Raw genomic sequence first — 15,955 nt, forward strand, 5'->3', positions numbered from 1 at the left:
TAATAATACTAATAATAAATAAATAAACATTAAAACAAAATGATTTGAACTCGCAATAAATTTCTTTTTTCGGCAGCCTCTATATATATATATGACGTAATGGGAACGGCGTTGCTTTCTCCACCGTTGGATCTGTTAAGCGCTGATGAGGCGGCCCCACCCTCGAGACCAACCTCCTCATCAAATCTCCCTCGCCGTCTCTGCTCCACTGAAACCCTAAACCCCCAACCGCCCCAAGTATCGCCACCTTCCTCCTATTGATCCCGCCGACTCCCTCCGTTCTTTCTCTGCCCCTCGTCTTTGATTCCTTCCTCGCGTTCTTTGTGCCGCCGTCGAGCTGCCGTCGCCGTGTAATCTCATCCGAACTCCCAAAGGTTCGCCTGTGTCTCCCGTTTTCTTTAGGTTCGCGTTGGTAGTCGTTTTATTGTTTCTCTCTATTAATTCGAGATCCGTCGTGGATGCTCCGGTCTTTGCGCGATTTCTGGTCAAGATTTTCCTTGAAATTGCCGGCGAGCAGGCAACTTGAGGAACTTCGCGGAGCAGGGATGACCGTTCAGCAATTTGGTTGCTTCTGCTGGGAAGCTAATGTTGGTCGAATTTTTTTACGTGGTTGTAAGGGGGCCACAACAGTTATCTTAGTCTTTGGTGGCCGTTCAAGATTCGATTCTTTGAGTACTTTTGGCTGTCGTTGAGCTGATTGCGTCTTTCAATCATGTTTGTGATCATTGGATGAATCAAGAATGACATCTGTTGGAATCATTATATCTTCCGACATAATTGCCAATAACTTGGGTTGCTGTCTTGCGAATTGAGGTTGATTAACGATATTAGAAATTGTTTATTTACTGCTAGCGACTGATCTTGATCGTATGATGAGTCAATTATTGTAGATGCTTGGTCATGAGTGGCAAGATTTTTGTAAAATATGACAGTTATGTGGTTGAATGTATTGGGTTCTTGTTGTTGTAACAGCGATACACTGGTATTAAGAGGGGGAAGGCGGAAGTCGATATGGACAGTATATGCCCCATAAGTTTTGGAGAGCTATAATAACTATTTAAAGGCATAATGACAAATACATGCTTCATATGGCATTCTAAGATATAATTAAAGGTTTCTTTTATCACTGTTGCTGCCATTTGTTTAAAATTTAAGTCCTTGGTCTATGATATTCTTTAGGATGTTCTTGCACTGACAAATATGAGACTTCTATATTTGCTTTTTAATGGATTGTGTTGTAGGGTACAATATGTCACTTTGTGTTGTTCATCTGGAAATGGCAAACATAAAGCACTTGCATTTCTTAAGAGTCGCTAGCACTCTAATGAAGTAGTGCCTTTTTCAGTTGGGTGATATTGATTATTTACGTTACTTCATCTTTTTCTAGTCACAATTATGTTTTAGGCACCAAAAGAAATTATCCAAGGATGTCCATCTGATCACTACAGCCATATCATCTGAGCATCCTCTTCAACTTTAAATGATCAATTGTAGGTCTAAGCTGTCTGGTCTTGGAATAGTATAATTGGTTTCATGCATTTATTTCTGTGTTGTATTAGATGATTTATAGATCCTTAGTCCATTTTTACATGGATATCTAAATTCATAAAATAGTGATATCTAAATGCATAAAATGGTGACTACCCTGATTCTTAGATGGCTTAGTGCATCTACGTGTTTGTAGCTTTCAGTTTTGTTTATTGTTCTGTTCGTTAATGTATCATACAGGGTAGATTTGGTTATGAAGTTTGGTATTTGGTGATCTTGTACAACGTGAAGCAATTTTTTTCCAAATGGCTACCATTGTTGAATCAGCAAATTCAAACATTGACCGAGCAGAAGAAATTAAGCTTTCAGCTAATGAAGCATTCAAAGGTAAATGGGAATCTTTCATTTTGCTTTTTTTTTATCTGTATTCTTCTTTTGAATCTCACATTTGGTTATCGTAATTTCTGTAGCATGTGCATGAATGGGTTTCCAACTTTTTCCAAACACTTAGCATCCAAAGCTTTCCCAATAACAGGGAAAGTTTGTATTTAGTTCATGTGCAAAGTTAGAGCAGCTCATATACTTCACCTGGGTATTTGTGCAAATTTTGTTGTGTTAAAATTCAAAATTTGCATGAAGATCTGAGCAGTTTATGAATTCCTCCCTTATGAAGCAATAGAAAAGGAATTCAAAGAAACACTTAATGTTGACATGTTTTTCTTACTGATTTTAAGCACTAGAACTTTTCAGGTGAATGCTACCAATGGGCACATTTTTTTTTTCCTGATTTTTGGATTCAAAAGAGCAGATCGTATTTGATATTCTTTTATGCTCATGCAATCTTTTGCTCTCTAAGAGTTCTTTGCACGTGGGTATGAATAACTATTATGACGACACTAGAATCTGAATTTTTTTATGTGAGTTATGTTGTTATATGTTAAATTGTAGCATATGATTGTTATGTTAATTATGGTGTTATATTAACCCATTGGATCCTATAGAATAAAGTGATGGTCTATTTGGGACTGTTATTTTTTCCTGTGGTTTATATTACCACCTTCCTCATGTCTTCTTACTTGGAGATAGTGGCACCAGCTAGATTTTATTGAACAGGCATCATCTTCAATACATGACACACATGTGATGCATTATAGCCTCTGATATGTTGACCTTATATATAGTGATACTTCATTAGGTAGAAGTTTTGCCATCCTTGTGTCAAAATCTGAGGATCATTTTGGTGCTTACGAACAAGAGGAAAGCTGGTACTAATTCGAAGATTGGAATTTATACGAGTTTTATTTTCAAAAAAGTTGAGCCATTCTAAATTTTTTGTGTATGGTTCATGTTTAGAAGTTTAGCGAGTCCCTAATATGGTGTATGAAGGTTTAGATGCATCTTTAGTAGTATTAAAGCATTACTAATGCATCTTTTGTATTTTGTTTTCTGTTCTCATGATGATTTGCATTTTTTGTCAGTTATCATATCTTTGATACACTTCTCTGTTTACATTCAGCCAACAAATTTTCACAAGCCATAGATCTGTACAGTCAAGCTATTGAACTGAATGGAAGCAATGCTGTATATTGGGCAAATCGTGCATTTGCACATACCAAACTTGAAGAATATGGCAGTGCTGTGCAAGATGCCACAAAGGCCATTGAAATTGACCCTAGATACTCGAAGGTGAGAAAGTTTAATAATTGTGTTCCTGTTTTTGTGTTGAATTATTCTTGGTTGTTGTCATTCTGATTTTCTTTGGCAGGGTTACTATAGGCGTGGTGCAGCGTATCTTGCTATGGGAAAATTCAAGGAAGCTTTGAAAGATTTTCAACAGGCACATTCCTTATCTGAAACTTCCTCAGTATAAGTCAAAGACATCATACACGCTTGTGACACTGATAAAGTTGAATGATGTCATAGTTTTTTTGTCTGAAATTGCATGATTAACCTTTTTCTTTTTGAAAATTTTCACTGCTTAATTTTCTTCTAACATCTAAATTAGGTTCAAGTGTGCAACCTTTGTTCAATGATCATCTAGCTGCATCTGCTCTGGTTTTTCTCATTGTTATTCATGCGATGAATCTTGGTTATGCTTTCCTTCCATGGTCAGAATTGCTTGATTTTACTGATTGCATTGTGACACAAAACAACTCCTGTTGTGCGGTTGCACAATTTTCTTGACATATGTTTGCATTATTAGGTGAAAAAAATTTGTCCAAACGATCCTGATGCTACTAAGAAGTTGAAGGAATGTGAAAAGGCTGTTCAGAAACTTCGTTTTGAAGAAGCCATTGCAGTACATGAATCAGAAAAGCGCTCAATTGCAGATTCTATAGATTTTCACACCATAGGTAAATTTTCACAACTAAAATGAATTTTCTTGCTTGCCCTTTATCTGCTTTTTATATTCTTGTTTGCGTTTCTTCTTACTGTATATTTTTAGCAATTTCCTGTCCTTCAACTGTTGTTTGGTAAAGAAAGATTTTGTTTGATATATTCATATAATGTTTTGGGTCTCTTATGACATTTATTACCTTTATACTATATGATTGTCAATTAACAATTTTTTGATGAAATTGTGTATGCTTTATTACTTCACAAATATGCTTGTAAAATCTTTGGTGAAACTTTATTAAGTTACATTGAAACAAGAATTTCTTCGTAGTATTTGTGAACAGTAGCAAGCTCACAAAGAGAAAAAATTGCATTCTCAAACAAGGTTAATATTTATCAATTTCTATTTTGTGGTTGTGATTTATATTAATGATTTTTGGCTGAGATACAAGCACTTCTAAGCAGTGATTTCAAAAGGCGCTCATCGAAGTGCTCAGGCAAGGCGAGGCCCGAGCGCCTCATTTAATGTCCAGGCAACGTGCTTTAAAGAGGTGCTGTCTGGGTGCTCACCTGAGCCCAAGCGCTAGGCGCTCGGGCGAGCACTGGGTTTAAACCAGGCAACTGAACGAGATTTTTAGGTCTAGTTTGGTTGCATTTACGTTAGTTGGTTCATAGCCTCCCCCTCGCGACATCCCTCAACCCCAACCCTACTCGCGATTTCGTTGTCGACATTTCCTCTCTACTATCGGTCTCCGCTGCCGCTGCCGCTGCCGCTGTCACTGTTCTCCGCTACCATTGCCGCTACTCTCCATTGCCACTGCAGCTGCCTGTGCCTCTCTCCGTTGCCGCTGCTACTGCCGCTATCACTGCTCTCCGCTGCCATTGTCGTTGCTCTCCACTGCTGCTGTCGCTGCTCTCCGCCATCGTTGCCGCTGCCACCCGCTGTTGCTGCCGCTGCTCTCAGATAGGAGCCTCCTGTCCACGACTCAGTTCTCAACGTGACTCAGCTTCTCACCTCGGTCACCTTCTTACACTCTATTGTTAACTGTAGAGAATATTTTAAAATATTAAAATATGTATTTTATATTTTTAATATTTTAGAGCGTCTCGCTTCGCTCGAGCGAGCGCTTAGCGCCTCAGGCGGTTTGGGACCTTGGCACCTTTTGGCGCCTAGCACTTTTTAAATCATTGCTTCGAAGCATGTTGATTGAGAAACTTAGATTTGGAGGCTGTAATAATTCCCTTGTTGCACTAGTTACTATAGTCATTAAGCATCCTTATCAATTAGCTTGATTATTGAGATTGGGTGGATTCATTTAGCTTTTCTATGATCCTAATGGTATTTTATCATCATGGTCTTCTGAAACACCATCGTGTTACCAGAGGTGGAATCACAATACATTGGTGCAAGAATAGAAGGTGAAGTGGTAACCTTGGAGTTTGTGAAGAAAATGATGGATGAATTCAAAAATCAAAGGCGCTTACATAAGAGGTGTTATGGATGTTTCTATATATACTTTTGAAGTTACTGATTTTAAGGTACTATATTCTTCCATTTAACAAATCATCTGAATTCATTATCACAGGTATGCTTACCAGATCATCCTACAAGCTAGAGAGATGTTACAAGCGATGCCTTCTCTTGTTGATATCTCTGTTCCAAATGGACATCATTTTACAGTGTGTGGTGATGTGCATGGTCAGGTAATTATGTAAACTGTTCACTGGTGTGGAGTATTTAAGCCGTATTATCTCAATCAGAGGTTTCTCTTCTGGAGTTTTTTTCCTTGCTATTAATTTTTTCCCTTTTTTAGGAACGTTTTAGCTGGTTTGACAGTCTTCAATTTAATGAGCCCATGAAATAGTGAAGAAATGTATTTCTATTATAAGCGCTTGAAAATTCCTTTAGTTTTATCTTATTTTAAGCTGTGTGCTAGCTGTAAGGGTGCCTGTTTTACTTAAGCTGTCGTTTTTGCCCACTGAAAAATTTGCAGCCAAAAAATGGTAGTTTGAGCTCAAACTTTGACCATATGTTATATTCTGCAAAATCTAGAGTTAGGCACAACATTCACAACTTTAAACATGCCCAATTGTTTAAGGTAAAACCAATAAACAAAATGGAAACAAATATGAGTTTGAACTAGTGGATTTTCTAGCTTGGATGACCTTGTGTTGCTCTTTTCTAACCAGATATTTACCTCCCAAATGATGCATATCCATGGAATTTGCTTGCTTTTGATCAGTTCTTGTGATAGTTACAATTATAAATTAAAAGACCAGTATTGGTTCTCAACTACCATGATCATGTTAGTTTTGAACAAACTAATCACTTCAACTTGTTTGCACCTGTAACCTCAGTTTTCATTAGTGTGTTTTTACTTTCTTGTGTTAGAACTATAGTTTTTCTCGTTGGTTACATTGTTTTGTAATATGTTATTCTGAATTGCATGCTTTTTATCTCTTATTAGTCCTGGTTAAGTTACTTCTGTCTACTAAGTTGTCTTCTTTGCACTAGTGCAGTTTTATGATCTATTAAATATTTTTGAGCTTAATGGGCTTCCTTCGGAGGAGAACCCTTACCTCTTCAATGGAGATTTTGTGGACAGAGGATCCTTTTCTGTTGAAGTTATTCTGACGCTGTTTGCGTTCAAGTGCATGTCTCCAACAGGTTAACTCTCACCATTAACTTCTCTTTATTCCCATTTCATATCCTTACCTTAAAACAACTTTAATTTGATAGTATAGTGCATTAACAATGCATTAACAATATCCCATCCTATTTAATGAGAAGTTTACACAAAAAGTCAATGACAAGTGATTAAGATAGCATCCATAAATCCCCGAATCTAGAAGACACCGCAATGTATAATACTGATAGATTTCTGAATTTACAAGCTATTTTGCAATGTGGAAGTTAGTTTATTAACATAAGGTATTCGCTTTTCCAAATTTTCAGCAATGTATCTCTCAAGGGGAAATCATGAAAGTAAGAGCATGAACAAAATATATGGGTTTGAGGGAGAGGTCAGATCAAAATTGGGCGAGATGTTTGTTGAACTCTTTGCTGAAGTGTTCTGCTGCTTGCCTCTGGCACATGTTATAAATGACAAAATCTTTGTAGTTCATGGAGGTTTATTTAGTGTTGATGGTGTAAAGCTTTCGGACATTCAGGCAATTGATCGATTCTGTGAGCCCCCTGAGGAAGGTACATTTACTAACTCCTTATCTTTTAGTTTTTCTGTTTCATAAATTGAACTCTGTTTCGCTCTCATGTTGACATGAAAATATTCTTTTGTAATTTTTAACTGTTGAATCACTAGTTTTGTCTGTTATAGTGTTCTGTTTCTATGGTTGTCTCACGAGTCATTGCTGTTTTCTCTCTTCATTTATTTTTAGTAAACAATTTATGATTAAACTCAAGTTTATGGAATCAAGGGTGTGTTCATGCCTGCTTCAGAACCGATAGTTCAGATTTAAAATTACTATGCCAAAGCAGGTCCCTTAGCTACTATTTTGTTATCAGATTGGATGCAAAAACTTAGATCTATTTTCAGACATGTTTTTGCCTGTTTTCTGCTATGGTTGTCTTCTTGATTTATCATAGAAGTACATGGGTTTGATGGATTCTGTCCTAAGGTTTGATGTGCGAACTGCTTTGGAGTGACCCACAACCTCAACGAGGAAGAGGTCCCAGTAAGAGGGGAGTCGGACTTTCCTTTGGCGAAGATGTCACGAAGAGATTCTTACAAGAAAACAATCTTGGTAATGCATCATATGTTTTGGCTCTCATGTTATAGAATGCTGATTTTTGGTGCTTACACTCCCTTTTCCACAGATCTTGTTGTTCGATCCCATGAAGTTAAGGATGAGGGTTATGAGATTGAACACAATGGAAAGCTTATTACTGTATTTTCTGCTCCAAATTATTGTGATCAGGTGATTACAATACTAAATTCGCAGACACCAATAAGTTTTCTATGTTTTGCTTAATATTGTTATCAAATTGACTCACTTCTAGAAAAAATCCAAATATTTAATTATTTTGACATGCTTTAGAATTAAAGTTTGCTGATAGTACTGCAAATTCTGTAAGATGACAAAACATAAACAATTATTGTACTTGACTATGAAATATTGGGTAATATTTTATAGAAAGCTTCTTGATGAATATGGTGATGTAATTTTTTCATGAAGCATATGTTACTATAGTCCAATATGGTAGGAGGTAAGCTTTTCAATTATATATGTAAGACCTTTATGGCATGCCTTGTAATGTTTTCTTGATAGTGAGTGTTAATTCTCATAATGTTTTCTTATTAAGTTCTAATGAGCAAGTTTTATTTGATCTAAATACAAGAACAACACAATTCATAATGTTCTAACTATTTGGGTTGGCTACATGGATCTTCTTTAGCCATTAAGTTAAATCAAAGATCATTCAAATCTAGTAAAGTCTTAATAGGTCAACCTACCTTTCCTCACACCTATAATACTAATTAATTCATCTCGCCTAGTCACAATATCTATAGGACTGTTTTGAATATGGTCATAAGGTCTTAGTCAATTACCCTTATTTTATTTTTTATCAGGACTTAATCCTACTTATTTATGATTGCAAATATTTCGTTTATTTTTCTTAGTAATTCCCACATTTATGTCTATGTTCTTATCTTTGCTATACAATTTTTTAATTAATATTTCTTAACTGCCTAACAACAACAGTTATGAAGCATGGTCAGCCTAAAAGTATCTTATACATTTTTTATTTGAATCTAAGTGGCATTTGTAATCATACAAAATCCGCAATACCCCTCTTCACTTCAACTATCCATTTATGTTATTAATAATATCTTTAGTCTTAATAAAAAAACTTTTAGTTTCTAGATTTATCTCCTCCATAACTTCTATTTAGAAATAATTTTGTCAGGATCTCATTAATAAAGTGCTAAAATTGGTACTGCTGGAATTAGTTTGTTCAATCTGAATCTAGATCTTAATGATGTGCTAAAGCTAGTACTCTTTAGAGCTTTAAATTAACTTTAGTGATTACTCTGCATTTGACATACAAGAAGTATCTGTTAACCTTCACGTACATTGATTGACAAACAAGGTTTATTCATCTACATCTGTGTCATGGTATATGATTTGTTAGACGAGCTTGAATATAGACAGGCTGGATGTAGCTTGTGTTGCTCATTCTTGGTTCATTTAATTGTCAAGTAAGCACGGTAGGTGAGTTTTCTCAGATGTGCACAAACTGATGGGGTACACCTGGTTCTCTGTATGTATATAGTCTTGGATGTGATTGGTCTAAATGGCCTGTCTACTTATGTTTCCCTTTTTCCTATCTCGCAAATACTAGTTACCAGTTCGTTCTATACAAGCATGAGAATTTGTCTTGCACGCTGTTTAAATTCTGCATAGTTCTTTGGTTTGCTGGACTATTGTTGCTATATAGTTAGTACTGAACATCATAAACTTTATACGGTCTGGAGGAATTTTAGAAGTTCTCTTTCTTATTGGAGACATTGTACAATGTCAGCATTCCATGCTCTGTTTTCTGGTTTTAGGGTCATCTATCTTGCTATCTTGTTTGAAAGCTTTGATGGAGATATTAAGATGTTACAATTCTGATGCAGATGGGTAACAAGGGTGCATTTATTCGTTTCACAGCCCCGGACCTGAAGCCAGACATTGTTTCTTTTTCAGCGGTGGTGAGTGTGCTTTTATTGTCCCTAGTTCTTTACTCCATTGGATGATGATCTCCAGATCACACAATCTGCTTCTCACATACTTGCATACTCACCTGTACGCATCCTTATATTCAGACATGTCGCATATCTCCAAACTTAGCATGCACGTATTGGTAAATTGGAACCTTGGCTGATCTAGCAGAGAGCCTTGAAGTATTATTCTCTAGCATCTTGTTAACTTGCGGGTTCTGACAATATGATAATCAAAACTAGGATTCATCAAGCTCAAGTTAGACCTGATTTGATCAATGAGCTTACCATAATGTGTGTCATGGATCCGAGTCATATGATACGAAAGTTGTCTTTGTTTTGTTTACTTCGATTTCATGGACTACAGCACTTATTAGTGCACCTATGGATTACCTCTTCTGCATTGCAGTTTCTGTTTTATGTACAATAACGCGGGTTTGTCACAATTTGCAGCCACATCCAGACGTGAAGCCTATGGCTTATGCCAGCAACTTCCTGCAAATGTTCTCATGATCCATCAGTTGAAATGGTGCACTAAGATCAACTTGAAATTTTCCTTTTTTTCCTTGCTTTTCCTAATCGTCACTTACACTCGCCACAGCTGTGGCTGGGAGGCCTGAAGCAGAACCTCAGTGTAGGGTGCAGCTGATGTTATATTGAATATAAATGTTTTATCTCGTTATATCAGTACTAGCGATAATTGTAGGACTGCTTTTTTGTTATTATTTTTGGGGGTCTTGTCATCATTCTTTCACGAACATCAACGTCCAAACGTTGCAGAGGTGCACATTCATCAACTCCTGCCTGCTCTGTAAATGTACAAGTATTTGTGTCCATGATGTGAAATTAGCCTTATGGATTTTGTGCATTATGCATTTCAATTCTTCTGAGCTGCATTATCAGAATTGGCATTTAGTACCAGTTGATGAGTTGTGAATTATGTCAATTGTATTTTCCGAAATTGTCATGAATCTACTTTTGCTGAATCTGCTGCAACTGAACTTATATAGCAGCAGGGCTGCTATATAGATTAATTATGTTCTTTTTGCGTTTTTACCAGATGATGCATTCTTTTTAAAATTCTCAAACCACCGTTTCTTATTTTTAATGTTCTAAAAATGCTTTTTTAAAAAGTTTTTTTTTCCTCTCCAATTTTTTTTTTTCACGTATGTTTTGTGGGTTGATTTTTATCCACAAAACAATATATAGTATTTTGTTTTTATTATACAATAATGTTACAGCATTTTTGAAATAAAAATATTATAGAATGGTTTTTTTAAAAAATGTTATATAATATTTGTATAAATAAAAATAACTCATAAAATATTGCTTGCGTTAGAGAGTATATTTTCTTGGCCAATCCCCTAAATTTTTTACTTCGCTAGTGGCTTTCAAACATTGCAAATTTCTTGAATTCGTTCGTTTACATTTTAAAATTTATATTAACATCTTATACTTGAGAAAATAAAGCATCAATGTCTATTATTCTAACATCATTGATTTTACTAATAAAAACAAAAGATAAAAATATAATTTTAAAATTTTAATCGATGGTGGTGGACAACGATGCAATTGGGGTCACGAGTAACTATTGTAAATAAGAAAAGTGATGACGAGAAATGAGGATTGTTTTACATCTATGTCAATGTCAAAACAGTTGCTGAGCAACGATGCTATGCATCTATGTTAGCATCGACGCAGACGTAAAGCAATTTCATCTCTCGTCATCGCTCTTCTGATTCACAATAACCATCCGTGACGCTAACGAAACCATTGTTCGTCACCACCTACGCCGATCACCACTATCAATTAAAACATTAAAATTATTTTTTTAACTTTTTGCCTTTATATTTTTATTAGTAAAATCAATGATATTAAAATAAATGAATCCAGATTTGACTTTCATAAGAATATCAATATAACTTTTTAAAATGTAAGAATCACGACGCTAAAAGTAACTAACTACATAAGTAATATGTAATTAACCCCTTAAACTATCAACAACTCCTAAAAGCTATACCTCTATCTTCAATTTTTTTCAAAAATCTAATTTATTAGATTCATAATCTCATTAACCATCATAATTCAAATAAGATTAATATTATTCTATTCTATTCTATTCTATTTTTAAAATTTTTTTATTTCATCTAGTTCTAATAAAATTGTCTCCTTTTTTTCTTTCATTTTCTACAACACATATCTAATTCCATCCACCCACAAATATTATAATTCTTATATATAATTAAAAAAATCTATTAACTACAATTGTGACCTCTTTTATAACAAATGTTCGTTTCTCTCTCTTCTTAAAGTCAGTACTATAGGTTATCTCGTCTGGATGACAATCTAACCCTATTTAACATTGGATAATATTTAGTAAAATTCAATCATTCATCCGAGTAATATAACATATTGTTCTTAGTCTTAACAGATCTTAATTGCACCTTTCACTGAAATTTCTTCAAAAAGCTTTAGATCATAGTCATGTAGAAATATTTTGACTTGGAAACATTTGCATCGACCACTGGAAAGACATGAAGCAGAATGGTCTTCAGATTATTAACCCTTCAGCATTCATCTATCCATCTGCAGAACAGTCATGTGAGTTGATTCAGTGATCAGCAAGCCACTCACAGTAGCAACATGCTTATACTTCTAATGACAACACTGAAGAAAAAGAAAAGAAAAGAAAACCGTAATTGATAGACATGCATAGATAGATGATAAAGTATCAAGGGCAATCTATGATCTTTATCACCAGCATTAAATTTCATGAGGAGACAACGTGCATAGGGAGAAAAAACATCTAAGGGTTCCATGCATGGATACCCTCAAGAAGTTCAATAAGAACAACTAATCTGTTCTAAACAAGCTGTCAATTCTTGATTGGAAATTTGGATCTGCCAATGTTATATGCTTGCACAAAACAAGTTTCCTAATAGGTATTAGCTCCGAACTTTCTTATGGTTGAGCTTTTCTCCTGCACTCCAAGCCTTTGTGGAGCCAACATTACCGATAGATATCTTATAGCAGATGCTTAATTCCTAGAACCGAATTCTACCCTCCAACTCACAATCTGTTTTATTTGTATGACATGCAACTTATCATCCAAATTGTCCTCATCTGCATGCAAAACAAAATAAAGTTCAATTTATCATCTAAGTAGCATGCAAAACAAAATCCTATCGTGTTACTAGCTTAAGACCATATTCTTTAACTGATTTCTTTACATGTATTGCAATGGAACTAGAAAACCATCCACTTAATTAATTTGCAGGGTCTCCTATAATCGGCATTCAAAGTGACCCTATTGATCTGTTTGAAGAACCAGAGTTACTTATATGTACTGCTTAGTGACACCTTAACCCCATGTATTTGGTAAAAAGCTCATAATCATGAGATCCTAAAGCATTTCATGTCCTTTCTGTGCTCACACAAAATAAGACTTCCATAGTTCAATATCTTAAAGATTGTCGCCTATAACAGAATCTCATACCATGATAAAATGGCATGAGGGAATACATAGTTAAAATATTGAAAGGAAAATGTTGAGATGGAAAAGTTGTTACACTTCTTAGAAGCGACCATCCAGACATGATAGACACCATGTTGGCTACAATCACTACCCAAGAGGCTAGTAATGAGAACATTTAACTTGCTGTGAAGTGATTAATATTTAACCATTAGGGAACCTAAACACAGATATGTCTGAGTCATGGGTTTATTTGTCCCAAAATCTGTTGTTTATACTAATGCTTATGGAGGTTGTGATTTCTCTGTGTTGACATCAGTTTATACAGTGATATCAAGAGGTGCTCAAGCACTTGCCTAGGCACTTGGGCAAGGCGAGCGCTGAGCACATCGCAATGAACCCATGCAAGGTGATTGAACCTGGCAAAGCCTAGGTGGGTGCCTGAGGTCATGCGCTAGGCGGCTTGGTGATCACCTGGCCCATTCCACTCAAATTGAGCTAAGATCAAACCCAAATCAACCTTAGATCAAGCCAGATTGAGAGAATTGGTCTGGCCGAGCTTATCAGAGTGGATGAATTGGTTCAACCAAACCAATTCATTAAATTAACATCTCTTCCCTCTCCTCGTCATGTGATGGTCCCCATCTGACTGTCACTTCAACAACTTTTATCCAATGGCCTACTGGTACAGCTGTGATGTTCACAAATGGACACCTTCATCTTCATATCTAACAACTCTTCTCGATAGCTATTTTTCCTGCAGTGATTTTCACCAGTAGCCACCTGTCTTTGACGGTTATTCTCCAACTGTTTGCCACTCTGACTTTCACCTATGACCACCTGCGACAGCTCTTTTCCAATTGTTGCCACTGCTGTTGCAATTTTCACCGATAACCACTTTGATAGCTCTTCTCCGATCATTTCACCTCTGATAGCTCATATCCGACCGACTGTGGGTCCTGCTAAGATCTTGGTCGATGACCACCTACACCTCCGCCTCTGACAGCTTCTCTGACCCACTGTCGTTGTTGCTGTCCTTGTGATCTTCATTGACTACCTGCTTTTCTCTTCTGTGGTGATTTTTTTAGAATTATACTCCTTCAATCCAATTAGTAATTTTTTCAATTAAATTACAGACCACTTCAATTAGCTTGGGCAAGCACCTAGCACCTTTAACAACACTGAGTTTATAAGGATCCATTTAACTTTGAGAGTATTTCTTTGGATTGTGAACCATCGAAAAACAGTACCACCAGAATTGATACTAACAACTATAATTCCTCTCCTGGGGTAGAGGGCCTAATATGTGTATCATACATAAAAAAGTAAAGCTCTGAAATATAACTGAAACACAGTTTTATAATTTATTATTGCTTGAGTTCTTTTCCTTGGAAAATTTCTAGTATAGATAGAGGGGAGACATCAAGAAAGGACCCAAATGTACAGCCAATGTGCCTATAGATAAAAGAATTGCATCAAACAGGTCAATAAGAGAGACTGACAAATAGGGAATAACAAACAACAAGCCTACGGTTCAAAGTTTTCCCAAAGCAATGCCTATAGCTATTAGAATGCAAAAAAGCTGGAACAGGAGTATTAGACATCAAAAGCTCGAACTGTCTCCTTTTAATGCTAAAATTTGTCCGTCTTTACAAGTCCTTTCTGCTAATACAACTATGTGAAGTGGCCACACAAGCCCAATATTTTAGATCCTCAACATACTAAATCTCAAGCTTCCAGAGAGTTTTTTTTGCACAATAACTAATTTCATGGGATCAACTATGAAGATCATGGATGCACAAATTGTGAACAAGATATAAGAAAAAAGGAAAGTCAGTCTAGAGAAGTGCATAATAAGAATTATATGTCCAATAACACGAATTACAAATGACATAATGAGACATAGTATAAACAAGCTTGAATTCTTCTTCTATATACATGTTGCCACAGGTAGATGGAAGAACATACTATGACCATGATGCTGCAAAATTTCTCACCAATACAGAATCACAACATATATCAAGTATCATTACGCCAAATTTATTCTACGAGATCCTGAGTTAATGATCATTATACAAGACAGCAACTAAAACTTAATTTAATTTCCTCATCAACTCTTGCTGTTTATAAACGCAAAGCGACATGCCCATCAAAATCGCCAAGAAAATCCGATCCAAATCGCATGACCGAAGTCACCAACAAAACAAAGAGCGAGCGCGAACAACCACAACGCCGAAGGCCAATTGGGAAGCCAGACATCGGAAAAAAAAATCGAAAACCCTAAAACCTCGTAGCTAATCTGTACGCAATCAGCATTGGAAGGGTCATAAAGACTAATGATTGATCCAAGAACGACGAAGAAAACCAAAGCGAAGCCCTCGTTACAAGATTCAAAGCCCCAATTTATTATTCCGTCAAAATCAAATCAGCGCACAAACCCTAGAACTGAGGAAAGAAACGGAGAAGGAAACCAAGAACGAACCAAGCGGATGCAATAGAGGAGCGAGGAGAAGAATCAAAGTCTTGACTCGAATCGCGGCCGGAGACTCTAATAAGAGAAGCGGGGGTTGGAACGGGACGATGCGAGGAGGAGGAACTCCAACGAAGAGCGACCGACGACACGAAACGGACACACCAACGCGGGTGATGTGAACAGCCCATTACACGATATTGGAATTACTCATTTACCCTTACAAATTACAACCCGCAACACGTCATCACTTCATCCACCTTAAATCTCATGTTGACCACAGAGCTAACTATAGTCAAATTAGTTTGAATTAGAAAGATATTTAAAATGTTTTTTTCCCTTCACAATAATCATTTAAGGAATATATATATATATGTATATTTATTTATTTATTTACGTTCCTTTTTCCTGTTGGTTTCTCAATGATGGACCACTAGATGTTTGATAAGAGATGATCCAACAGTG

The 15,955-nt window shown here is 36.1% G+C and overlaps 1 protein-coding gene and 1 long non-coding RNA gene across 2 annotated transcripts; one reads left to right on the forward strand and one right to left on the reverse strand.

The window, feature by feature from the left end:
* The first annotated feature begins 200 nt into the window (after positions 1–200).
* LOC135639570 (serine/threonine-protein phosphatase 5-like) lies at positions 201–10,429 on the forward strand. The gene is made up of 13 exons (XM_065153388.1): positions 201–374; positions 1,729–1,875; positions 3,005–3,174; positions 3,254–3,325; positions 3,692–3,842; positions 5,209–5,317; positions 5,412–5,529; positions 6,346–6,493; positions 6,782–7,030; positions 7,462–7,587; positions 7,661–7,761; positions 9,465–9,539; positions 10,002–10,429. The coding sequence occupies exons 2-13, from the start codon at positions 1,794–1,796 to the stop codon at positions 10,059–10,061; spliced, it is 1,461 nt and encodes a 486-aa protein (XP_065009460.1). The 5' UTR covers positions 201–374; positions 1,729–1,793; the 3' UTR covers positions 10,062–10,429.
* Positions 10,430–11,920: 1,491 nt separating this feature from the next.
* On the reverse strand, positions 11,921–15,668 carry LOC135640472 (uncharacterized). Its single transcript, XR_010497344.1, has 2 exons — positions 15,503–15,668; positions 11,921–12,134 (listed from the first exon to the last, which is right to left on the reverse strand). It is a non-coding gene; the product is annotated as an uncharacterized LOC135640472 (long non-coding RNA).
* Positions 15,669–15,955: the final 287 nt, after the last annotated feature.

Source organism: Musa acuminata, chromosome BXJ3-6, assembly GCF_036884655.1.
Source record: "Musa acuminata AAA Group cultivar baxijiao chromosome BXJ3-6, Cavendish_Baxijiao_AAA, whole genome shotgun sequence".
Classification (NCBI taxonomy): domain Eukaryota; kingdom Viridiplantae; phylum Streptophyta; class Magnoliopsida; order Zingiberales; family Musaceae; genus Musa; species Musa acuminata.